The 26,006-nt window shown below is 37.1% G+C and overlaps 1 protein-coding gene across 5 annotated transcripts in view; it reads left to right on the plus strand.

Annotated features, from left to right (window-relative positions):
• LOC116786495 (sorbin and SH3 domain-containing protein 2-like) overlaps positions 1–26,006 on the plus strand; it is a 99,127-nt gene that overhangs the window by 53,720 nt on the left and 19,401 nt on the right. For 3 of the 5 annotated variants that reach the window (XM_032687096.1, XM_032687101.1, XM_032687099.1), the window contains exon 3: positions 20,237–20,286. The exons of 1 other annotated variant lie outside the window; for it this stretch is intronic. In XM_032687096.1, coding sequence (XP_032542987.1) covers positions 20,277–20,286 — 10 coding nt within the window. In that variant the 5' untranslated portion in view covers positions 20,237–20,276. Of the gene's footprint in view, positions 1–20,236; positions 20,287–25,054; positions 25,108–26,006 lie in introns of all 5 variants that reach the window. One more of the 5 variants, XM_032687097.1, reaches the window with a different exon arrangement.

The following is a 26,006-nucleotide window of genomic DNA, read 5'->3' on the forward strand; positions in this document are numbered from 1 at the left end:
ATAGCCTCTTCTCTGTTAGGTTGTCCCTTAATCTTAATTGGTACATTGTTTTAGAAGATTGGAAAAACATTACACACACACATTTCCCGTTGAAAACAGGCTCTTTTAAAAGAGAGACAAAATTTGCTTCAGAATTAAGCTTTAGATGTGTTTATGGAAATGAAAGGAACAACTTCAGGCCTGTGTTTTAGTCATGTTTTGCCTTAAACGTTGTATCTGTTTTCAGCTACCAGTTTGTGGTTGCATGATGGGGTTTTTTTGCTACTTATATTAAGAACCTGAGAAAATAGTCACTGCAAAAAATCAATCAAGCTTCTTTCATCACAAATGCTCGGTGAAAATGTATAGTAAGAAGGTAGCTACAGTTTTCATATTCCTGACCATTTGCCTTTCTGTGTGCACTGTGAGTTGTTTACATGATGTGATGGATTTGCTAAGTAATAAATTAACTGTAGCTGTTGAACATGAGTCTCAAAAGCTATTTGCCGATGTGTAAGCATGGCCAGTGTATTTATGTTTCTTTACAGGGAAGAATGAGAATCTTTCTGAATTTACTGACTGGATATGTCTGTATGACCTTTCTGCCAGAAAAGCTAAAATACTAAAATTCCTATAATGCTCAGACTGGTCCAGGTAGGATTGTATGTGGTTGCAGAGGCCAGAAATAATTAATCAAAAAGTTAGTCTCTAATCACAGATCTTGAGTCTTCTATGTCATTTTTCATGGACACCTCTATAGGAGGCCAATGCAAAAACAGCCCCCCCCAAAAGCACCATTTTACCTACAGTAGACTTAAGCTTGTGCCAAAAATGAGCTTGTGCATAATAAAATTGTGTCAACACACTATAAACAGATCCCAGTACAGATGAAACATGGCAGTTTATATTCTGAAGCTGAGCTACAGAAAATGCAAAGCTCCTTTGCCTCTGCAAGGTTCATTTACTGATGATACACAATGGGAAGTTGTTCAGGGATGCACTCCAGGGAATGGCTAAATCCATTCCTCTTCCCAGGCTTGTTTGTTTCTGACTGACATTTTCTTGGTGAGATAATCAAGGTCATTTTCTTAGGACATCTCATTGCAGATCTCCCCATGATTTCAAAAGAGTACTCAGAAAATGCCAGTTAAGTTCATTTAATGGCTGGTGAAATAAAAGGTTTTTTTCAAAATGTTTTTTTCTCTGTGGAGAGCTGAAGTATAATTAAAACTGATCTATACATTTAGGGTACTTGCTTATATTGTCATGCACCTAAAATTGAGTAAGGACAAGAGTAAAAAAAATTCACTATTGTACTTTAACAGGTTTTCTTCTATGTATTGAGTAAGATTAAATTCTGCTTGGACTCCATGTCTTAAATAACAGATGAAAGATTCAACTGTAGTAGCACATTTCACTAGAACCGTGAAGAGAATCACTTCAGTCACAGGATAAATTAGATCATGTGGTACCTCTGGAGATCAGGTAGTCCAATGTCTTGTGTAAAGCATGACTCATCTTGAAGTAGGTTTACACAAGACTTTGTGTGGCTCGGCTTTAACTGTCCTTAAGGATAAGGACTGCATGGCTGGTCCTGTTCCCGTGCTTGACTACTTTTGTGAAGCTTGTTTTTGCAAACACAAGATTCATAATCGTATGTGTTGCAACATGTCTCTTGCACTTTGTCCTTTCACTCGCCTTTCCAAGAAGAAATCTGGCCTTACTAGGACATGATATGAGGGAAATGACCAATATCCTTTACCTACCTATGATACCCTTGCTAGTGTAGCTCATATGCAGGTAGCCATCATTGCTCTAAAGGCATGCAGTCAAGTTACATTCAGTGTGATGTTTGTCATGGTTCACAGGTCCTGTTTTGCAGAGCTTCTCCTTGAACTGTATCTGCTGCATGGAGTTGTTTTGCCCCTGGTGCAGGACTTTGTGGAATTTCATGAGGTTCCTGTCAGCCTATTCCTCCAGCGTTTGAGGGATCCCTCCATTGTAACAGCAACTTCCCAAGTCTGGTGACCTCCATGCATTTGCATTTGCTTGGCATTAATGAGCTATAAAAGAACACTAAGTTTCAAGGAATGTTAATTTTTTTAATAAAGAGCCAAACTTTTAAGACTGGTAACCTGTCTTTTTTTGCCAAATGTACATAAAATTCCAGAAAGTTCAATACAAAAATTTCTGGCAGGCACTTTTTTCTTGTTCCCTTGCAGAATATTTTGTTTCATGTATTTAACAAAATGACTCCATATTCTTTGTTCTCACATGGAGAAGTGGGTCCAGGTACCCTGAGGTGCAGTCCAATACCTAAAACCTTGTGGTTAATTTACTCTGACATCCTTTATAGATTATTTTATTAAAGGACACCTTATATTAATGTAGCAAAAAGTTCATTAGCATGTGCTCCATATTGTTGCGTGTGGCTATTGTGAGTTAGTTCATGTCTCAAAATTGCCAGTTTTTGCTCTCAGAAAGAATTTTCCGGGCTCCTCTCAAATGCCTTTTAAAATGTCTCATCAAAAGCAGTGCAGAGAAAATGACTCTTATAAAACCACTGCCTGCCTTCTCTGTTATTAAACTCTTCCCATGTCTGTCTCCCTGGAAGCAGCTACAAGAGCTGCAAAGATGAATCAAACACGCAATGGAGTAACACTTCTCAGCTAGTGGGATATTGTGACAGCTCTGACCTCTGAGTGACTTGCTAACTCTGCATCCAGTGGAAGCTCAAAACAATGAGTGCCTGTCCAGCTACACCCAGATTTGTTTCCTGCTGTCATACTTCAAGGAAGTCTGCTCTGTGTGGGACAGAGGTTTGCAAAATGTTCTACAGCAGCCAAACAGTAGCGGCGGAAAACAACGCAACTTGTCAGTGGTAATGCCCATCCTTTTCATGTGTGTGAGTCATACATACAAAACTGTGTGAAATTAAATAGTTGCTAAACATAGTTAGCTGAGACGTGTCGGAGTGTGGCAGCTCACCACTATTTAGGCTTATATTCACCTAGCCTAGCATTCTTGGAGAAAGAAGCAAATGGCTTGATAAACTTCTAGCCACCATGGGGATGAATTACAAATTCAAAGTCCTGTGGTGCATAACTTCTTATAAGAAAAATTTCAAAAGTATTGTTTTGGTAAAGGTAGGACTGCTTTTCTGAATCTCAGCATCTCAAGTTTCTAGCTTGGTAGATAGTGTGTGGAATTTTGACAGCAACTTGCTTGAATAGCATGTCAACTCATATATAGTAAAAAATTTTCACAGATGAGAAATTGAGATCAGTGGAGAGGAGGTGTCTTCTTGCTCCCATGTCTTAGTTCAAGGCTTGAAAAAAAAAGTGCTTTTTCTTGTGTATGTGGTGATATTTATGTAACAGGTAACAACATTGATCCTCAAGGAAGTCCTCAAGGACTTGGTTCAGATAGGCTGGTAATGGTTAGCTCTTAAAAGGAGATAATTTATATTTTAAACATAAAGGTGAAGTTCTTAACATAAGCTGCTCTGATTAGGTTTTCAAAGCACAGAAGTTGATGGCGTACACCAATGCAAGAATCTTGCTTATTTGCTTCAAGTACCTATTCTGCAACTGTGCTCACTGTGTTTACTCTTTTAGAATATAAATCTTTAGTTGTGGAATTATATATTTACTGGGGGAAAAGAAGTGACGGCTTTTGTTCCTTTGAGATAGCACAAACAAAAATACTTTGCCTCTGAATCAGGCCATCTTCATGAAGTCAGGAAGCCATTAGATATACTTGGTGATACGGAAATAGTATGTCTGTGTTGGGAAAAGATTAAAGTAGCATAAGAAATTTGCATGGATTTGATGATTGTTGATATGTGCAATGCATTTTGCTCTTGTAAACTGTACTAAAAACTGAAGTGATGCATGGGGAAAAAAGGTGATAGAATTGCTTTTTGATAGTGTTGATAGTTACAGTATTTTTGACACAAGTCACTTGAATTTCATAATAAGGTGATACTTTGGAGACTCTTGCATAAAATTTACTACAGAGCTTGTATTAAATCACTGAACGTGTTCTGTGTATGAAAATTTAAGACAAATGCTGGTCCCTTGTTAAGTGTATTTATCACAAAACAAAATTGTGAATTATCTGAAATGGCAATACCCAAAAATTATTTTAGAGCCACTGAACAGATCTGCTTTGTGATGCTTCTACAAACAAGTCCTCATATGGCAGCATTCAAAATATCACATGTACATTCAGCATCGACTTTCTGTAGATAGAAAGGTAAAACTTCTGTATTGTAATATTTGTTCTGTCCTCTTCCATTTGCTGAATGGCAATAAAACGATATATATATCATTCTCCATTAATGTTGACAGGCCACTACAGTTGTGATTTAGCCAAGAACATTAGGTGTAGCCATGTAGAGATTACCTGTAAGTGACTTGTTAATGCGTAGTAGTAGTAGTTTGTAGTTACATAGTCTCTATAGGCTTATATTAAAAACAAAACAAAACAAAAAAAAAGCAAGAAAGGCTGTATTATGTTCAATGGCATAAGTGGTGAAAGAAATTCTGTAATCTGTAATGTCAGTTTACACAGGTCTTTTTTTTCTGAAACATTTTTTCAGTAAATGTGCGATAATTAAGGGGTTGGATCCTAAACTAGAGTAAAAGGGCATCATTGACCTCAGTTCAACTGCACTGGTTTATAACAACTGAGGGAATAGCAGGAAGTATTTGCATTCTTCACTATTTCCAAGACTGGAAGATAGAGAAAAGATCTGTGACCAGAGTACAAACAAAGAAAATTACAGGAGTGTTAAAGAAAATGTTACATTTCAGATTGGAGTAGGACTCTGTTTTATTGCTAATATTATCCAAATAGGCATTTAGTAACTATGATGACTCACTTTTTACTCTCGGTTCATTTAAGCAGTGCTTTAAATGAGGCTGATACCCTACTCTTGTGCAAAACTTTGCAGGTCATCACGTTTAAGCACAGTTTGCTTGCTTTTAGCAGAAAAGTAGAGGACTTGGTGCTGCATGCTTACACTAAGTGCAGAGTTTCTCCTTGGAGCAGTATAACATGCAGCATTTGGTTCCATATGCTTATGGAAATGAAGAGGCTTTATGCATGCATGGGCAGCTTTTGACAAGGGCAGGTATGTAGAAGAGGTTTGACTGATTGTTGCTAGAAATGTGGTACATCACAGCAGCCTTCTACAGCCACTTAATTGTGATGGAAGATATGACTGAGATGCGTATTCATGTCTTTCTTACTCGTTAACTAGGTCATAGCTTCATCTGGTGTCAGTATTTTAAAAATCTGCAAAACTGAAGCAAATCATCCAGTCCCTAAAGATGCTGAACAGAGCGGAAGGACGGATTGTGTTTGCCAACCAGCACTGAGGTCATGAGAGACAATAGGATATTCAATATAAAATAGGTGTGCCAAGGACACAAAGGAGCAGTTAATCATTTTTGAAACCTACAGTTCTGGTTCACTTAATATTCAGAAGCATTTGCTCTTTCAGAGTTTGTGCACTTCATAAAAACTCAGTGTTTTTTGGATGACATGGCCTTGGTTACTAATTCACTGCTGATATATTCACAGCGTCTTATCTTCCCCTCTACTTTTTGTTTATGCTAATGTCACTCAGCTGAAGACAATGTGGAGCAGTCCTGCACTAGAGCACAGAGACATCCACAAAGGGAATCTGTCCTTCACCTAGGATTAAGAGAAGTTAAAAAGAAAGACAAAGTAGGAGAGCATTGAAAAAGACTTGTATGACTCAGTATGACTTGTACAGTCTGCTCTTCCCTCATCTCCAATAAAAGTGTAAAACCAAATTCATCATCTGTTATCACTGCAGCACAACAGCTTGCTTCCATCCTAGAATACTGAAGGGTGAAATGCAAATGCAAATTTTCCCATTATTTTCATTGTGAGGAAGATGTAAGACAACTCCAAACAATCATCAGTGTATGCAAAGCAAGAATACTTGTGCTCCCATCTAATCGTATACAGTGTCTGTGACTTCACCTTAGAAGTGAGTGTTTTAAAGTAGGTGTAAGACATGGTTGAAGTGGTCCTTTCCCCAGTGTTTCCTCTGGATTCCAAAAAGTAGTAGCTTAGGAGCCTCTTATACCAGGTTTTGCATCTGGACAGCCATTTTTAATAACTGCTGATGGTTTAATTTTCAAATGTGTACTTATTGCATATGTAAATTTGGAAAAAAATATTATCTTCTGCACAGTTTTTACCCTCTTTTCATATTTTTATGCATCTGTGGTCCAATTTAATACACAAAATGTTTGTCTGTAACACAGGTTTGACAATACAGATTTGATTGTACAGTATACTTCTTTACCACCGTGATAACTTTTTGAACAATTGCAAAGTGTTCTTCTCTGTGTCTGATGCATGTTCTACTGTCTTTGGTAAGACAGAATCAATGTTTTAAAATACCAAGGCTTCACACCACAGTAGGAATGTTATGCAGCACTGTTGTTTGCTTTTACTAATGGATCAAATTTGATGGCTGTTGTCAAAGCAAACTAAGAATGCATGTTATGGTTTAACTGCAGCTGGCAGCCAAGCAGTGCACAGCCACTCACTCAGTCCCCCATCAGCAGGATTGAGGAGAGATTTGGAATAGTAAAAGCCCAAGAACTCATGGGTTGAGATAAAGGCAGTTTAACAGGGAAAGCAAAAGCTGTGCATGCAAAAAAAGCAAAACAAGGAATTAATTGACTGCTTTCCATGGACAGGCAGGTGTTCAGCAATCTCCAGAAGAGCGGGGCCCCATCACACATAATGGTTACTTGGGGAGACAGAATTACGGAATTACATAGTTCAGAGTGTTCAGAATGACAGTGTTGATTTTCAAACTGCTCACTGTTTTGTGCTATTAACATTGGCTTACCATGTGATATAAAAATTTCTAGCAAGAATGATTTATCTGTTGTGCTGTCTTTCATTGTAGTGGTTGTGTTGAGACAGCCGGTTCTGTAAAGTAGTGAGCACATCTCTAGTAAGAAATAGTAAAATAATTTTACTGAAAACAGTGTGACAGATACTTAAAAATTAGTTAGAAAATGCATATAAAGCAGCCAACCCTTCCCCAAGCAACTAATGGGGAAGTGCTATATCAAAAAATACTAGATTGAAAACAATGTATCACAGGTGGAAGTCGTATAGAAAGTTTTTAAAGAGGAAGTATGAACATGAAGCAGCTGGTTTCAAGGAGGTATAAATTATTCTAAATAAGAGCAAAATTTGTATATTATAGATATATAGCAGAAGGGACTAGGAGAAAAATACAAAGCTTATCTTCAGTAGAATCTGGTTACTTCTTTAAAGTAACTAATACTAAATTAAAAGATGCTTGAAGGCAGGGCACTGTTCCTGTGTCAGTAGTTAAATTGAGGTGAATCATAGAGCAGAGCTACAGAGTTGAGTGCAGTTGCATGGAAACCTATTACTTTGCTTTACAGGAATTGTTCTGAATTTTCAGGAAGCATTCCTGACTTACTAAGCAAATCAAAACCTGAATGTCAATGTCAAATTTCTGTGAATGGAAAGACCAGATTAAGATAATTTTTTGAAACACTTAGTTTGTGTTGCTCTTCTGAAACAATTTACTGTAAACTAACTTATTTCTAAATAAAAGCTTAGACTAGCCAAGAAATCAAACATGTAATTTGAAAACAAACAAATAAATAAATTCAAAACATGATCTCTCAGCAATTTTGCAACTTAGGCACAAAATCATCTTCTAGAATTGGTACTCTTTTTTACAATCATTTTTCTATGTAACAGCATTTTTCTACAAAACATTGGGTTTGGATGATAATTTTGACCTCATCAAGTTTACAAGGGAGATACACATAGTGTTGATTAGCAATAATCCTATAAGAAGTGCTCATTCTTCAGCAACAGAGATAATGCTTACAAAAGGGATTTTGAGTATGAGAGGAAGGCTTCCAAGGGATAGGACAGAATAAGATGAAATTATAGCCAAAATACTAGGAAACAGAGAGATGTTCACAGATATAACTTTGAGATTCAGTGACTTTATTTAGGAATGTCTGAACCCATGCCACTGATAGTACTTAGAGCAAATGGAGAGGAGAAAAATTACCTGAGATCATCTTCAGAAGTGAGGATAAGATGTCAGGAAAGTGAGACAGAGTGAAGTTAGAGACATTGTTGAAAACTGCAAATGAAAAGGATTATAGCACAGAAAGAAGGGAAGTAGAGAATTTCAGCAAGAATGTAGAATAGGAAGAAAACAACAGGACGTGCATCAGGTCATTTATTCTCTAAACCTGTTAGTTTCTCAAGAAGTAGATACTTTTTAGTTATTTGAAATAGAAATCAGAACACTAATTTGTCTTGATCAAAAAATTCCTTTCAAAGGCAGATTGATTTCTACGTACTTTCCTTTGCTTAGCATAGACTTTTAGAAGTAGCTCATTTTTTGATTGGAAGTACTCTTATACCATCTGATTTAACTGGGAGAAAGAACATCTTAGTATTTCAAATTTTACTGATCATCAGGTGAAGTACTTACATGCCCTGGGACCAATTGTAAGGTGATGGCTTTGTGGAGCTATTAAAATAGCATTTTACATTTTAAAAATGCCTCTTTTTTTTAGGCATCTGGATTCTTGTATGCTGTGTTTAGCAAGCAGCACCAGCAACTGCTGTAAGGAATGAAAAAGTAATTGTATTTTCAGTTTGTTGGCTTTATTAATTTGACAGCTTTTCACAGATAGCTATTTTGTGACTTCAGGAAATTTTAAGACTAGATAGTATAACTTCTTTACTGGAGGAAAAGGGTGTGTGTTTAAAAATAAGTACAGTGTGAGTTTAAACCTTCTTCCCTTTCCTTCAGAAAGTGCAGGTGAAATAAAAGTCACTGAATTTCTTAGATATGATTTAATGTTTGTCCTTTAAATGTTGAGTTCTTTAAGAAAGAAAAAGCTTATTCCTCTACCCATCTGCCATACAATTTCATGTGACTATTTATGCATTTATGGATTTGAATGATTGTGAAATAGCAAGTTCTAAATAATGCTGCTATAAGGCAGACTATTAAATATAAAAATCATTAAAAAGCAGGTGTAGAATTTACTGATGAGTCCCACAGTTACCATATTTTCATGCCTATAGCCCCTGACTTCTAAAAGATGTTTAAAACTTTACCAATCTTCTATATAGGACCACCATTTGTGAGATAATTGAAAATTTGCCTATTACCTCTGCAGATCTTGGCATTACTCTTCTGTCTGCATAAAAATCTGGAAATGTTAACTTTAAAGATGCTATATTCCTTTGTGAGGATCTCTGGGCTGCTGCCCAGTAACTTACAAGTAACTTAGGAGTGGCAAGAAACATCCCAGAAAGTTGCTGTGGAAACCAAGAACTACCAGAGCACCCTGACACTTCTTACTGACAAAAATCTTGTGGGTTTTCTTATGGCTAAGCTGATAGGGTGCCATGACAGTATTGAAACATACACTGTTTCCATCTCTCATCAGTATGTGGAACTTCTGAATCCTGTTTAAAATTTCTGATTTTTATACAGTTGTAAGTGAAAGAAACAGAAAGGTAAGTCTTACCCATGTTTCTCAGTCTCTGTGATTCGTTGATAGTGAGAATTTGTTTGCAGTTAAATTTCCATTTTTCAAGCTATTTGAAATAGCTCTTCAGAGGAAAAATTACTGTAACTTGTTGTGCCACTTAACAGTCAGTGTATTAATTAAAATGAGGGAATGTCATTACCTTAATGATATTTTCTTCTTCTGAACACTCCTAAATAAATTAGCATGCCTCCGTGTTAACTTCTACACATTCACATGAAATACATGTGTTAAAGCTGAAGCCTGTCTCCTTGTCATGTGCTTGTGGTTTGGCATACAGTTGAAATCAGTTGTGCTCTACATAGCAGAGGAATTTAATGAGCAAGTAACAGTGGCTTTTGAAATGACACACTGCAATGTGCTGTATGGTAGGTGGCTGTAGTTATAAAACTATAATTAAGTGTGTGGGAACTGAGAACATCTGCTAAGGGAATGCCAGTTTAAAAGAAAAAACCCTAAAAATTCCTAGTGCTGTAAAACTAGCATTAAAATATTACGTACACCAGATTAAGCTGAGGACATAATGTTAATAATTATATTAAGTAACCTGGGGAGAGTACGTGAGGGAGAATATTCTGCCATGCTGCATTACGTTATCTATCCTCTTTTTGTTATTCACACTGCACTTTTTGAGGTTGAATAGCTGGTATTACAGCAAGGCATGTAACTGATCTACATGTTTTCATGAAACAGATACCATCTCATGTGCTAACACTCCATGAATTAGTTGAGTGACGCTTGCAATGCAGAACAATGAGCCCTAAATAGCACTTGAGATGGTGTCAGAACTGGGGCTGCCACAGGTACATTTAAATTAATCTGATAACCTCGATGTAACATTGCATTTGGAACCAATACTAAACTCACTCAATCCTGTTGGCATCAGTGCTCCTGGGAACGTACCCTTGGCAAATTTTCACTGGGTGTTTAGAAAGCAAAGCAGGCAATATATTGTGATAGCAATGAAAAAAGCCATGTCTTAAATCTATTCAATCATTTTGTTTAGAACTGCACTTCTGGTCTCTGTTAACTAGCTGGAGCAGACTGATTATCTATTTGACTATTATCATAATTTCCTGGTTTAAGGTCCTGTTTCTTGCCAAAACTTAGGGGTCATGATTCTACAATATAATAATTTGACTCTGGTCAAATTATTATATTGTTTAGCAAATTTTGGACTCACTGGGTGGAATACAGTGATAAACTTTAAAACAACTTTGTTAGGAATGTGATTTTCCGCTCCCATTACAAAAATTGTGCACCACTGAAACATCTCTTTGCAGATGCGCAGTAGAGATTTGGCAAAATCAGAATCTAAAAATCTATTCCCAGTGCACATGAATGGAAAATTAGAACTGATTATTCAAATGCTTCTAAGTGTCAGGGGTAGTATAGGGGACGAGTGACATTATTCGTGTAGTTGATACTGCAATGAATGCTACAGCAATCTGAAAATGAGGTGCTGGTGTTTGCTCTTCTTTCAGACCCACTATAGACCAGTCTTTGCAGAGGAAAAGGCTGCGTAGCTTGAAGACTGAGGGAATAAGAGCAGTAGACTGTGACAAATTGCTTTTGGCAGGGGAAGGAGCAGTTTGGTTTGGAGAGTAGTGGCAGAAAAACTGGTAAAGTCAGTTAAACCAATGAAGATAAAACTGTCTAGGAAGGGATCTGGGGCTGAGAGCTGAAAAGGCAGAGGTTTGTCTAATGGCTCTAGAGAAGTGATTTGGGTGTCCCTGTGATGCCAGGGCCAGAGTAGAGCTGATCTGAAGTGAAGACCCTCTATGGATGTCAGGCTTTGATACCTACCCTTTTACTGTAGAAAGTTATTCCTACTTGCTAATGCTGAAACACACTTTGGAACTGAATTACACCAAGGCTGTTCAGTGACTTCCAACTGTATTAGTCATCAGTGCATCCAGAGCTTGGAATGAATATAATGGGAAAAGCTTGAGTTCAGTTCTGCACCTTTTTAGACAGCAGAAATATTTTGGTTATTTTTGTTGTCTGTCTGGTATCTAACAAGGCAAATTAAGCTGGGGTCAGTGTGGAAAGGAGTTTTGTGGCTGGGATTATAAGCTATGTGCATTTATCCACACAGAGCTCCTAATTCTTCCTTCCTACATGAATTCACTTATATCTGATAATGCTAAAATATATTGCCCATTTGGCTTTGATAAGGTCTGTATTCTCCGTGGGAATTCCTCATGGAACTTGTAAACTTTCAGTGTTATCAAGACCTCTGCATGTCTGTCAAATTTAGCCAAAATTGGCCACAAGTTTTAGGTACTCAGTAGGGGTACTGAAAGGTTTCCTGTGCAATCCCTTCCAATTATTATCTTAGCAAATAATAAGGATTGAAATGTTTCAGTTAGTATCTTCTTAGTTAGTCTTTTAAGTTATAGGTATTCTTTCTGGTTTTATGAGCATGTTACAAAAAGTTTCAAGTCAAATGCTGCTGCTTCAGCATACTTATAAGAATATATTAAGGAGTCTTACTTATATCACCCCACACACTAGTCTGACTCTGTTAGCTGGGTGTAACATTACCTAGTAGTTCAGGGAGGCATACTTTAATATGCCAGCAGAGGGAAACAGAAATGGATTTTTCTTTCATGAATTAACACTATTTCCAGAGATTCTGTTGGGAATGACTTACAGGGGAAAAAAAGCCCCATTGGAAGGAATTCTATTTAGGTAAGGATTTATGCATGTTTAGTCTCAAATTGATGCATATTATATACCTGGTAGAAAAGAGCAAGAATGCATTGTTGGTCATACTGTATAAAAACGGAAAATTAGATAATACTTGAAGTATTCAAGTGACCAGTAATATGCAAAGTGCTGGAAACAAGTGATGGAACTAAAATTTTCTTATGTTCCTAATACCTTTGGTAGCTACTGCAGCCTAATGAACCCAAATTTAACCCTCGAGTGATGTATTTTTAACAGAAAAATAGTTCTAATTATATTTGTTGTTTGTTTTGAGAAAGATGAAGAAATAATTGGATATTCTGGGAATATTTGGATCTTCTGGGAAATAAAATTTTAAAATAAAATTTTAAAGAATACCTAAAAGATTTGACAGGTGAATTCTGGATACCATTGTTAAATATTGTGTTTGTTAAAAGACAGATATTTCACCATGATGAAATGATTGGCACTTCCTAATCAGGCTTCTTTTCTGTCAGTAGTTTCTACCTTTCCAAAGAGCAATCTAGAGTGCTAGTGTATTTCCATTAAGGAGAAAATTGGACAGACTGTGTATACCAGAGTACTAAGCTAACGGCCACAATGACCCCTATCTTCTGGGGTTCTAGATGCTGAAATCTTTTCCTAAACAGCTGTGCCTGAGCAGAACTGCCTTGCTACACATCCCAAATGAAATAATATGTAAATGAATGCAAGAGGCATCCATCTCCCATATGGGTTCTGGCTACCTGTCAGGGGCTCATTGGTGTGTCTGTGGCATCTAACTGTACCTGACAAGGGAACTTTCAGAAGGGCTAAGAAGATGCGTAACATGTTTTAGGCACTCTGTCTTATGGTGGAGTTTTTTGTAATTATGTGTGGGGACACTAATCTACTACATATCTACTTCAGTGACATGGTCTCATACAGTAATCTTAAATCATTTCCAGCCTATGAAATGAGTTCATTTGAACAAACACGGTTCCTGTAAAACAAGAGCAAAAGAGGAAGCCAAAAGCAGGGAATGAAAATAACCACCACTAAAGGCTAGACATTTATAATTTTATATTATTAAAAGCAGTAATAGATGCCTGGGAAAAAGGGTAAGAAACATGAATTGCAGTCAGCAAGTTAATGGAAATTTTCTTTTAACCTTTAGTCAGTTAAAGGAACTTTTCTCCTTTTTTTATTTACATTTAAGCAATAAAAATAATTTAAAAATCACAAACACCACAAGCATGACTGGAATTATTAACAAAATTTTCTCTAGTGGTAGAGGAGGAGATGCAGAGTATAAAAGCAATAGTTTGTCCTCCTCCTTCCTTTTGCAGCTGTAAAAATAACCAGTAAAATGTACAGAATGTTGTCAGCTTGAATAACTTTCTTGGTATCCTCTTATACTTGCAGTTACATTTTAGGAAAATGTTCTGCTATTGAAGCATCTGAGAAGTGTTTTGAGATGACAGCAAGTACCTATTTAGAACCAAGTGAAGAAATTTGACTTAAGTTTGCTTTTCAGTTTGTAGCAAGTCAAAATACGTATCTAGTAAAAATCCTGCTACCAACAGGCAAAATTTTAAGCTTCAAGTCTTTTCTCTAGGGAGAAAGACTTAAGTTGTTAACAATTTAAATGCAAATGTTAGACCTTTTTCTACTGATGCTGTATGCAGTAACGAAGATTGCTGTAAAGAAGAGTTTAGAAAATTAGTCTTTGCTTTTCTTTCAGACATATAGTTAACTTTCTCTGTTTTGTGAAGAAACACGAGAAACGAAGGGATTATACCAGTTTCTCTTACTCTTGCATTTATAGCATTCTCAGAAAAATCACATTAGGAAAAGCGTGTCAGGAAAGAAGTTCCTTATCATTAGATTTATTCCCCTGCCTTAGACAGTCACACTTTTCACGTGCACTTGTCAAGTTCTGGATCTTAAGTCTGACCACAGCGCTCCCAATAAGTGCTTCAGACTTCAACAATTGTCATGAATAGAAACTACCTTATGATTTGCAGCTTACATTTAAGATTACATTAAATGGTTAATGGGGCCTTTATTCCTCCCACTTACATTCAATGCCTTTGTGTTCTTGTAGAGAATGATGATCCTGTGATGGATTCTCCTGTATCTGATGCTCTTTGAACATTTGCTCATAGAAAGTAGAACCACTTCTGATTTTCAAAAACAAAATCTTAGCAGTACATTAAATAACAATGTTAGTATTGTTTATACTGAGGAAATAGGCTCATATATCTGATATGCTGGAAGTTAGATATCAACTTAAAATTGTTTGTTAGTAATAGTGTAGGCAGATGATCCAGAAAACAGAGCTTTTGAAAGGTTCTTGAAGAACAAGGTGATAAGTTACCTTGTCTGGTATGTTTACAAATTTTTACAAATTTCCCTGGTCATGCACGTACTGCTGCTGAGTACAATGTGACTTACCTATTACATTCCAGTAGAAGTTTATGATCATGTACAAATTATTCGGGAATCCTAATTGTTTAATGACCTGATCGGTACATTTGCAGATAATGTGTGTGAGTAACATGTGTACAATAACACCACACTTAACATGAGGATATCTTCACAATCCTGTAAGCAAAACTTAAAATGACAGAAACTATGATATCAGTTGTCTGTCTGTGTTTTTCTCTTTGATTACCTATCTGAAAACAATTTAATTAGAACTGGAGTATCCAGCTCCTGAGTATTCAGCTTCTTATAGGGTGAGGCAATGTGATCTGGGACAAACAGTATTTCTGCTTATGTTTAAGTGCAGAAATAGTTCTGTGGGGCCTTCATAAAGCATATGCTTAAGCATATGCTCAGCGTATGCCTTGCTGGGTTGGATCTTAGTACAGACACCCTGCCATTTTGTTGTCTTCTTGTTGCATGGTAATGAAATGGAAAAGTGGAGGAACCATTTCCATACTTTCTCCATTTTTCATTATAGACACTGTCTACCTATGCTCCATCAAACGTTTTTTCATAGAAACAATATATTGGCATATAAGTCTTCCTTCTGCTTGGGGGCTGGCAGCTTCAAGACAGTTGGTTTTTTGTGTGAGTTCTTGTTGCCACAGCCTAAACATTGTGGTGTTTATCAAGTTCTTATTGCGTTCTCATTGCCCTAGTCATCCTGCTAACAGTAAACATCTGAAAAAATTGCTTTTAAAAGCTGAGAGAAATAAAATAATCAGCTTCACTGTCCTTTCAGAACTAATGCTTCATAGTTTTTTTTACCTGCTTCACTGAATGTATGAGTTGGCATATGAAGTATACTGATCTATTGCAGAGGTAAGAGCAGGAGTGCTGTGTAGAGTCTTAATGATGTGGGGTAAAATAATTTACTGCCACATGCATATTTGGATATAGAATCCTGCCTGCTAACAAATATGTGTTTGTAGATCACCTGCAATGTTTAAACTGAATAATCACAGACTGATTTGGCCTCTTAACTTTGCAGATATTTTCTCAGATTACTCTCTCTAGGTCAACCTGTGAAACTGGCAAACAACATTAATGAAAGTCTGACACTCCTTCTCACACAATTCTGGAAAGCTCCTGCCTTCTCCAAATATCTGGGCATTACTCTCTACCTAAGACAATGAAAATCTATCATTTTCCAGCCAATCACACACGTCTATCCTGCTGTTGATCCATCTGCACTCTGTGTTATAAGCCAATTGCTCCTCTCACCAAAGGTCCTTGGAGTAGAATTTATTACAAAAGATGGTAGCTATAAAGAGCACATGCTAGAATTAACTTTAGGATTAATATAAATCCTGTATCAAAAAATACATCTTAAACCTGCTTTTTGTAATATCTTGTGTGAAATGGCAAGGAGTAAATAACAGGTAACTTAGAATCACAGAATGGGTAAGGTTGGAAGGGACCACAGTGGGTCATCTGGTCCAACCTCCCTGCTCAAGCAGGGTTGTCCTAGAGCAGATTGCACAGGATTGTGTCCATATCATTCTTGAATATCTCCAGTGAGGGAGACTCCACGACCTCTGTGGGCAATCTCTTCCAGTGCACGGTCACCTGCATGGTGAAGAAGTTCTTCCTTATATTCAGTGGAACTTCCTGTGCATCAGTTTCTGCCCATTGCCTCTTTTCCTATTGCTTGGCACCACCAAGAAGAGCCTGGATCTATCCTCTTGATACCCTCCCTTCAGATACTTACAGATATTGATGAGGTCCTTTCTGAGTCATCTCTTCTCAAGGCTGAACAGGCCCAGCACCCTCAGCCTTTCCTTGTAAGAGATGCTTCAGTCCTTTGTCAGCCTGTCTTTTATGCTCTGATTCAAAACAAACCAGACAAGGTAACTTATCACCTTGTTCTTTAAGAATCTTTCAAAACCTATGTAAGCAAGGAGGCAACTAGCATTCTAGACTGTGCCCCCTGTTGTTACACAGCTAGCAAGCCTGGGATTTCAAAGGGGTCTAGACTTCATGGCTACAGAGCAGGAGGGAGAAAGACCCCGAAAGTTATTCATGAGCTTGGATGCCTTTGTGATGTGGCATTTAAGATTTCATAATATGTTGAGTTATTAATAAAGTTTTAAGTATAATTTTTGGAGTTTCTACATGTCCTTAAAAAAAAAATATATATAAAACCCCACAATCTCCTTTTCTTTACTTCCCAGTTCTTTCCAAAATTTTACATGGAAAGAATATTCTAACTTCTGATGGCCCTCTATCCTTAGGTAGCTCTGGACTGTGGTTATCAACAATGATTAACAATTATTTGAATGAGGTGCAAGCAGGTAATAGCATGTTACTCCTCATTTAGGCTTTGATTCACAAAGTGCTTTCTCACATTTACTTAGTTGTTGATTTATTGGGTGTTAGAGATCCTGCATTAATGGCTGTAGGTGCTCTAACATCTGAACAAGAAGGGAATTAAAACCCTAACAATAAAGACATGCATCTTGATTCATGAATAAACTGAGGGTGGGGAAACCTTCCTTGACTTCTCACTAACCCTTTTTATAGCTCTGTCTGAATGTGGAACAGAAGGGGTGACAGAATGCTTTCCTGCAGCACCCCACACTGCAGAACTTACAGGAACAGAAGCAGCGACTACAAGTAGATATCAGGGTCTCTTGGAGACAATAGACCAGGTGTCAGTGAGATTCCCATGAGTCTTTTCAGTAGTCTCTTGTAATGCAAAGTATTGCTGAGCTGAAGTAATCATTGTAGTGTTATCAAGAAATAGCACAGGGATATATATTATGTATTTAGCAAAACCAAATGTAGCAATGGTAACCTAATGCGACTGTGGTTAAACTCAGTGTTCTTTTACTTCAGCATGTAAGATCAGGTGTGAGCTAAGTAGAAGAATTGCCTGATGTATGTGACTGAATAGCAGTCTCTGATTTTGAAAACTCATGCACTTCAGTAGTGCTTTGTGTCTGCACAGTCATTATGGGCATTCTGTCGCAGCGTTAGCTGTCTGAGAGCTGAGTATCTTAGCTGATCATTGGGCATCCATTTTGTCAGTGAAGAGTCTGATGCTTCCAGTGGAATGTTCATCTCACCTCTGTCAGGTGTCTATACGGCAAACTCATTCACAAAGAACAGTTTTCAGAAGGCAATGAAGAAGGAATATAAGTACAAAACAAAACCAGCCCTTTGTTCCCACCCCCTCTCCCCCTTCTTGAAGTAAGGATCTTAAAGACTGATGGAAACAATGCTGAATAAAATAATTTCAGGCATATGGCTGTTAATTTCATTGCATTCCTTTGGCTCCTACTGCTGGTATTATTAAGTATTTGAATGGTACTTTGGCTCTTTAGAAGCAAGGAATTCAAAATAATTTTAGTATTAAATACAAGGCCTGCTGTTTGCATGAGTGCAGTTTGGGTTGCCTTATTTACATGCGTACTTTTCAGGTGTGCAAGACTAATTTGTTCTGCAGCAAAATTAGACTAATGTGGAAATGTTAGTCTTTGTGTGCAGTTCCTCATTGAGTGTCAGCAATGCAGCCTAAGCTGTACAGAGGGAAACTCTTAGGAGGACAAAGCTGTTGTGCTAAAACTGAGTTTTGTCTTTCAAAACTTGAATAAGAGTTAAGCATGCTTTAGGTAAATATGTCGAAGCCACCTGCTGGAAATCATTTTGGCTTTGCAATGTTCCAAGAGTCCTGTACTTGTTGGATCTGAAAATAAATACCGTGTTGCAATTTGTAGCTTGTGGTACCAGCAGTGATTCAGTTTCAAGCTAAAAGAAGGCTTGAAAATGGTGTCTCCTCTAGAAGACTGAAAACACTGTGGGAATTTGAGGCTGTAAGAATATTCTGTGGCTATGAAAAAAATCCAGAATTTCAGTTAAAAACCATTTATCAAAAAATAAAATAGAATTTGCCTTAATTTTTAAGAGATCTTTTGGAAACTCTCAGAGGTAGTTTGCTGATAGCTGCAGCATAAAAATAATTTAATAACACTTTATTCACTGCCAGTTGTCTATTTCCATAGTTCTCAAGAAGTTTGACATGCTTTTTTTTTTTTCCACAAAACTGACTGCATAATAGCAGCAGAATTCAGATAGTTTCTGAAGAACACTAAGTTTTTCAAGCAGTGGAATGTCTGACTTGTTATAAATACAAGAGAATACAGCAATATATGTGTTACCTTAGAGGTACAGTTATTCAGACTTCTTGAAGAGTTTAGCTGGAATTCTGTTTTGGTATTTTGTTTACTTGTATTAATTAGTACCTTGAGTCTCCCATTATGAAAACAGTCCCTCGTGCATACCTTCCAACTTACTTCAACATAGACAGACAGTTTGTATTTTTAATTTATTTTTTGAAGCTGTATTACATTACAAATTCTGATTTTTCCCTTTGTTTTATCCTGGGCCTGATGTGGGAATAGTGCAGAGGGAGAATGAAATTTTTTAGCCTTCAATATTTTGGTTCCAGTGTGTCTGGCCACTTAACAAAGTAAATTATAGTGGGCAGTGTATATGTAACGATAAAGCTGAGACTGGCCAGTATACAGAATGCCATTGGAAACATCTTCTGTATCTATCTTTTTCTCTCTAAAAGAGCCTGAATAGAAGAGGTATTAAAACTCCTAATCCTAAATTAAAGCTATGCCATAAACCAGTAGTAGATAGAAAATAGTGTTTAGTTTATCCTGTGACATCCATAGGTTAAAGTCGGCTCTTAATGTAGGATGTTGTGCTTTTTCTACAGTTGTAGTTTTGTTTATAGTGTTTTACTATTTGTTTGTTTGTAAGTACTGTATAGAGTTAGGATATCTAAATAAACTCAACCTTTGTGTGCACTTTACATTATTTTGGTGCAAACCATTAAAAAGCGTGTTGATGTATAGTGACTTGATTCACTACCTCTTGATTCCATTGGGAGTTTTGATATGGATTCCTGTGGGTGCCAAGACACATGCCCTGATTCTGTGCATAGAAATACAGATAGTAACATTACAAATGTCAGTGTTGTCTCTAGAGACACATTAAATCACTGGATGAAAACAACATCTGCTTATAAACCATTGAAAAAGACCTGCTAACTTTGGCTGCTTAGAAAATACTTGTAGAGACCTACTCTTTACATTTTTCTGTTTGCACAAAGGAGTGAATAAACCTTATAAGCAGCTTTTAAAAATATTTCCACATTCCTGTATGGGAATAATTTTTATTTTATAATTTCAAGACCGAAAGTTAATCACTACTTTTTTATCCCAGCGCATATGTTTACAACAGAGATACTAAACAGTTGAAAATAGAGTGGCTTATAATGGAAGTGACAGCTCATCCTTAACTTTGGAAGGACAAGCAGTACCAGTTTAATTAAAGCTGTGTTAAAATAGGACTGCCATTTGTATCACGGTGGTTCTCTCTCCACGCCTCCAAAAGCCTTGCTGCCATTTTGTACCACACATTCCTATCTTGTGCAAATTAATAGATCATTTTATTTCCCGCAGGAAATCTGAAGACTTTTATAGCAAAACCTCCAGTGTCAAAATGAACACAGGTATGCTGCATCTGTGAGATTTTTCTTTTATATGTTGTTTTGTGAGCAGAGAATCCCAAATTTATTCAAATTTTCATGAACAAATTGTATTTTAGTTGTTGCTGTACTCAAATTAAGCAGGATATTTTAATAGTGTGCCTGCTTATGTGCATTTGTATTCCATATATAACATTTACATACATGTTTTTCTATGTATGGATATATATGGATACATGAAATATAAATGCATGTTTAGCCTTCTGTGCTTAAGTTAATATCAGTTTCGTGTCTTTATGTTTTATGTGAAAATACATAGTGTAAGGACATAACATCTGTGAAAAAATGGTGTTAAAGCATCACATTTTCCTAAGAAAATGCACATGCTTTAAAAATGCTTAATTTTCATTCTGTACTGTCACTTAATTAAGGGACATATAAACACTGCCCTTATTATTAGTTACACTTGTATATCAGGTGAGGATAACTATTTTGTACTTACAGAGGTTTGTATTTTCTCTCAAGTTGATGTGACAGATGTATTGACCAAATTAAGTACTCTATAGGAAGTTATCTTCATGATCTATGACAGCATACTAATATTTGCTCCTGAATTATTGAAGTCAATAGATAATGCTGATGTTTGTGCTGAAAGTGGGAATAGGCCTCTTGAAAGCAGACTGCTGAAATCCTGACCTCACTCATGTCAGGTGTAAATTTTCAGTTGCAGTCAGCTCTTTAGGGTCCATAGGTGAACTGTCTGGTTTGCAGATTAACTGTGGTGCAAGGATAGACATATCCATCCTTTCCAGACCAGTGGTTTTATCATTGACAATAGTGCTGCACCATGACAGCTGACATGTAAGTGGGACTTGAGGACCTGAACTACTTTGAAGTCTGAATTTCAGCAGCATGCTCTAAATCAAAGGGATTACCTTTTTCATGGTATAGGTTGCCATTATATGGATCACTGAATTAATCAGGCTTCGTGGCTTCCTGTTGTCGCAGACAACTGGAACTCTGTAGGGCCCATTTTTTTAACAAATCTATTAGTACGAAGTTGAAATGTATTGGCTTACTTGAAACCATGACATTTGTAAGTATAATAAGACAGAGAAGATAATTTTCTCAGCTGAGTTTGTGCATTTTTGCCCCAAAGTTGTGGTTGTTCTTAATTATTTTTCAAATGCTAACCAGGGTGGTTAGAAATAGACATAAGATTTAAATAATCTGTGGCTGAATGTCTTCTGTTGAGGATTGGGAGTCTTCTGATCACACAGGAGCCTTGAAAACAGACTTTAAAGACCTGAACACACCTGAAATCCTTTCCAGTTGCTTAAGGATATCATGACTGTAAGCTGAACTTTAGTCTGCTCTGCACTTACACAGTGAAAATATTTTTCATTTTGTGTATGCTTAATATTAATGTGCATGTTACCAGCTGCACTAAAAGAACATATTGACAAAAAATGTGGTATTTCCTATCAGTTCTGTTGATGTAGATTTTTTCCTGACTGTAACAAAAAAATAAAATAAAATAACCTGTGAGTAGGTACCAAAGTGAACATCTTGCACCTATCTTTGCACCTATCTACAGCATCACTTTATTAAGGAAGAGAGTGACTCAGGTGGAAGCTGTTTTGCATGGTGTTCTGGTCTAGTTGTTTCTGTTTTTCTTTTTTTTTCTTTTTACACTATGCTGGTTTTGAACATGAGTGCTACAGTTTTGGTTTGGGTTTTTTTTATTTCACTGCTTCATAACAGGAATTTGTGCATGATGCAACTGGAGGTTATCAGATACTATTGATTTGCCACTAGTTTGTTTTAAAAATATGCATTTCATTAATGACTCCTGCAGATAAATGAGCCCTCTGATGCCAGTAACTGCTGGAGTGGCAAAACTAGTGTATATGCAGCTTTAAAAAGAAAAAGTAAATCTACTGCTTAGACTGGGTTCCTCTAATCCTGTGTTCCCTGTGGCTGCAGACTTGGCAGTCTGTCTCAGCAAACCCTGTGGAAGATATTTTTGTCTACAGAGAAAATGTTTTGAAGAGCTTTGGTTTTCAATACTCTACCATATATGGGAGGCATTTCTTACCATTTGATGTTAATTCTGTACCACATGTTAGGAAGGAATATTCAACAGTATAAGGCAACGAAGCATTTTTGCAAAAGCAAAGAAATAGAGGTAAGAAGAGGTTTTCAGAAGTACCAAAGGTACTTTGGGCTCATGCTTCCTTTTGGTGTTCAAATGCTGTCATAATTTAAAAATAGTAGTCTAGTAGAATGTGTACCTTTTTAAATCGAGACTAAGCAATCATCAACAGAATAGTATTTTAAACTATTCATAGGGGTTTTCTTCAGTAGATCTTCAGGTTGATGAGCATCATTACCGTGGTGACTTGACTGACTAAATGACAGAAAACATGAGCCAGCCATGAAGCTCACATCTGATTAAAACGCAGGATAAATGTGCTTACTGTTCATTATACATATGTGCATGCATAGCTGACGTTGGGGAAGAGGTAATTGCAGTGAAGTATAATAAATGGTTACAAGTTAATAGGCTAAAATAGATTCTTACTGTCCATCTGTAAATATTTTGGCTGAATTTCACACAGATCATTCTTGATAAATGCATCTAATTTTAAAGGTATTAAACAAGATCACTGTTTGCACTAGATGAAGTACACAAAGAGCAGCCAAGAGTGAAAAGTATGCAATTCTGGAAGACTGCAAATATTTTCTGTTTGTTAAAATTATTAGTGGAAGTCATCACATGGACTAATCTCTTACATTTTGTCTGGGAGACAAGAACAGAATTTCTTGGATCCATGCAGAGTTCCTGATTAGATTGTGAAACCACTTTTAGGTCGCTAAAGCAAATTAGGTTGGCTTCAGTGTTCCAGGCATTCTACAAAACATTTAGTTTTTAGCAGCACCAGAGAACCAAATAATAGTAGGTTTACCTGTCGGTGTAGATCATATGATAAAAGTTTGTCTGCACACCCACAAAGGAGTTCAGAGAAACAGTGGCAGGAGGGGAAGCCCAAGTAATAGCCTGCCTTGCCAGGCTACTCCCAGGGCCCTCATAGGAGCCATCAAAGGCCTATTTCCACAATCCTAGAGAAGCACAGGAACACAAGGGCAGGCAGGAACACAAATTAAGGAGTCCCAGGGAAGAGAGGGCCTCCCTTGTCCAGGGCCCTCTCAGGGCTGTCCCAGGAGAGTCTGTGCCCTGTGGTCCAGGCATGGAATGAGTGGCAGACTCAGTGTCTGAGCCCCACTGCTGGAAGGATCCACCCTGTATATGTGTGCTATTCTCATCCTGCTCAGCCAGAGAAGGGAGGGGGATGAGGCCATTGTGTCATCTGTGTTAGTGTGAGTGCTCGGAGCTGTGTGTCTAGCCATGTATGTATGTGGTGTATACATGTGTCTGCTGGGAGCACATCTCCAGTCTCCCTGCTGGTTGGACCTGGGGACACAGAGAGGCAGCAGCCTTGTCTATCTTGGACTTTTGGATTCAGTGCTATATATTTTCCTCAGGTCAAAATGCAAATAGGGAGTAAGAAGTGCTGGTCTAAAGACTTCTAAACTTGAATACGCTGTGCAGAAAATGGGAAAGATGATACCATTTGCAAGTACAGTGAATAGAATCATAATCAGCAAACATTATGTTTTGATGCCATTTTTCTTTTCTTTGAGCTGTAAGAGCTTATTAAAAACTTCCTGCCCCAGCTTCTCTCTTTCACCTCTTCACACAAGGTCACCATCCTTTCATTTTTGCCAACTTTGTTTATGCCACTGTTTTTACTGACTCTCTGAAACAGTCTTTTCAAGAAACCCACCGCTTGTTCTTAAATGAAAGTGGTGTTGTTTTGAATTGGCTCCATCCTACTTTGGAGCAGGACCCAACGAATAGACTGTTTGTCAAATGGAGATACAGCTCGCTGAGGGTGATGCTGTGGGAGCAGTTGCTGGAATTATGAATTCAGGGAGAAATGGTTAAAAGTGGAAAGAAACAGAATTAAGGGAGAGAGAGAAAAAGAAGCTGGAATTGCATTTTAGGCAGCTGTTTTGATTGAGTTATTACCCAACTTCATATTCTAGTATTGCTTGCAGACATTAACTGGTTCAAGTCTCCTTTGCTTCTATATTAAAGCAGTACTTAGTAAGACAGGGCTCATACCTGAACAACTTTTCAGGTTAGAAGAATTGTGAATATGTGTATACATATTTGCCCACATATTTTTTAATATATGCATACATTTTATATAGTTTGCCTCACCCTCATATTTTCCTTAAGTAACAGCTGTGCAGTATTAATTGCTTATAGTTTGCAAGTGAAATGAGCAGAAGATCAGTCTCCCATACTGTTTCTTAACACTCTGTACCCCAGACGTAGGGCTTTTTGGTGTTATTTGGAGTTCAAGAATCTGGGTGAATATAGCTAGTATTTACTGGCAATTTGATGTACTGTGAAAAAGGAATACAGGCTTGAATAAGCCTCTTGAAGTTAAATGTGTAAGGCCGTGCAGATAAGGGAAGCAGTTTGTAAACTGCTTCATTTGAGGCAGCATGCAGGTTCTTCTGATTCTTACTCTGACACAATGTCCTTGACTTAACAGGAGCCTGGCCTGAACAAAGATAGGAAGGTGAAGTCCATCATGCATAAAAATGTGCTTGGCCACACACATTCATATTCTATTAGAAATTTTGCACAACTCAATCTGGTATCAATGTACGGTTATATCTAAATTGAGTACTAACTGGCTCTCATTGTTTTGTACAGCTATTGATAATTAATGGAGGTACAGACTTGCATATAGGCTTCTATATATAAGAGTAAATATTGTATGCATCTATCTATATAGTAAGTTACAACATCTGTTTTATTTAACTTGTATGAAGCCACTTCAAACACTTTGCTAGATTATGGATCCAATCAGTATAAAACTCTGACTCATTTCAGTTACATTAAAAATTAAATTGAAGCAGAATTTCCTGAAGTTACCGTAATTAAATATTCATTGTCAGCTTTCTTGTTGTACTCCTTTCTTCCCACTTCAGTTTCTCTATCGTGAAATTCAGGAAGGTAGCTCTTGGAAAATTACAAAAAAGTATCACTTTGTTTTAATAAAAAATGTGACAGTATAACAAAATTGTTTGCTTGTTAGCTTGTATTAAATACAGTATGCTGTCAAAGTCTACCAATATTCAAGTTAGAACAGAACTTCAGTATCAACACATCATCAAATCTCCTTGGAATTACCTCTTGTATATGTAGATGGTGGGGGAAAGGGAATGCAAGACTGGAAACTGTGAATTTAATTACCATTGCCATTCTATATTTATGTAAGCAAACCAAAACAAATGGGCAAGATTTGATAGCCATTGACTGTTTCACTTGTGCAAGGCTAGTAACTGATGGCAGGCAGTGTATTGCATTCAACTACTGCTGACTGAAATCATTTGGCCTTTTGCCTCGATCCTTGGAGTTGGCAATGGGTCTTTGGTACTGCTTATACCTGAGGCAGTGGCTCTGATGTTTGCCAATATTAGCAACTACTTAATGCGTATCCTGCAGGACTGGTGGCCAGAGGGCTCTGCTATTTCAGGGGAATATTGGAATGAGCAAAGGAATGTCAGGAGCTTGCTACTTTTGCAGATATGGGTTAAAGATGACTCTGTGGCTCACGTTATCATAGGAAATAGGTTGCAGGTCTTCTTTAAGCATAATTTAA

Source organism: Chiroxiphia lanceolata, chromosome 4 (genome assembly GCF_009829145.1).
Source record: "Chiroxiphia lanceolata isolate bChiLan1 chromosome 4, bChiLan1.pri, whole genome shotgun sequence".
In the NCBI taxonomy this organism is placed as follows: Eukaryota; Metazoa; Chordata; class Aves; order Passeriformes; family Pipridae; genus Chiroxiphia; species Chiroxiphia lanceolata.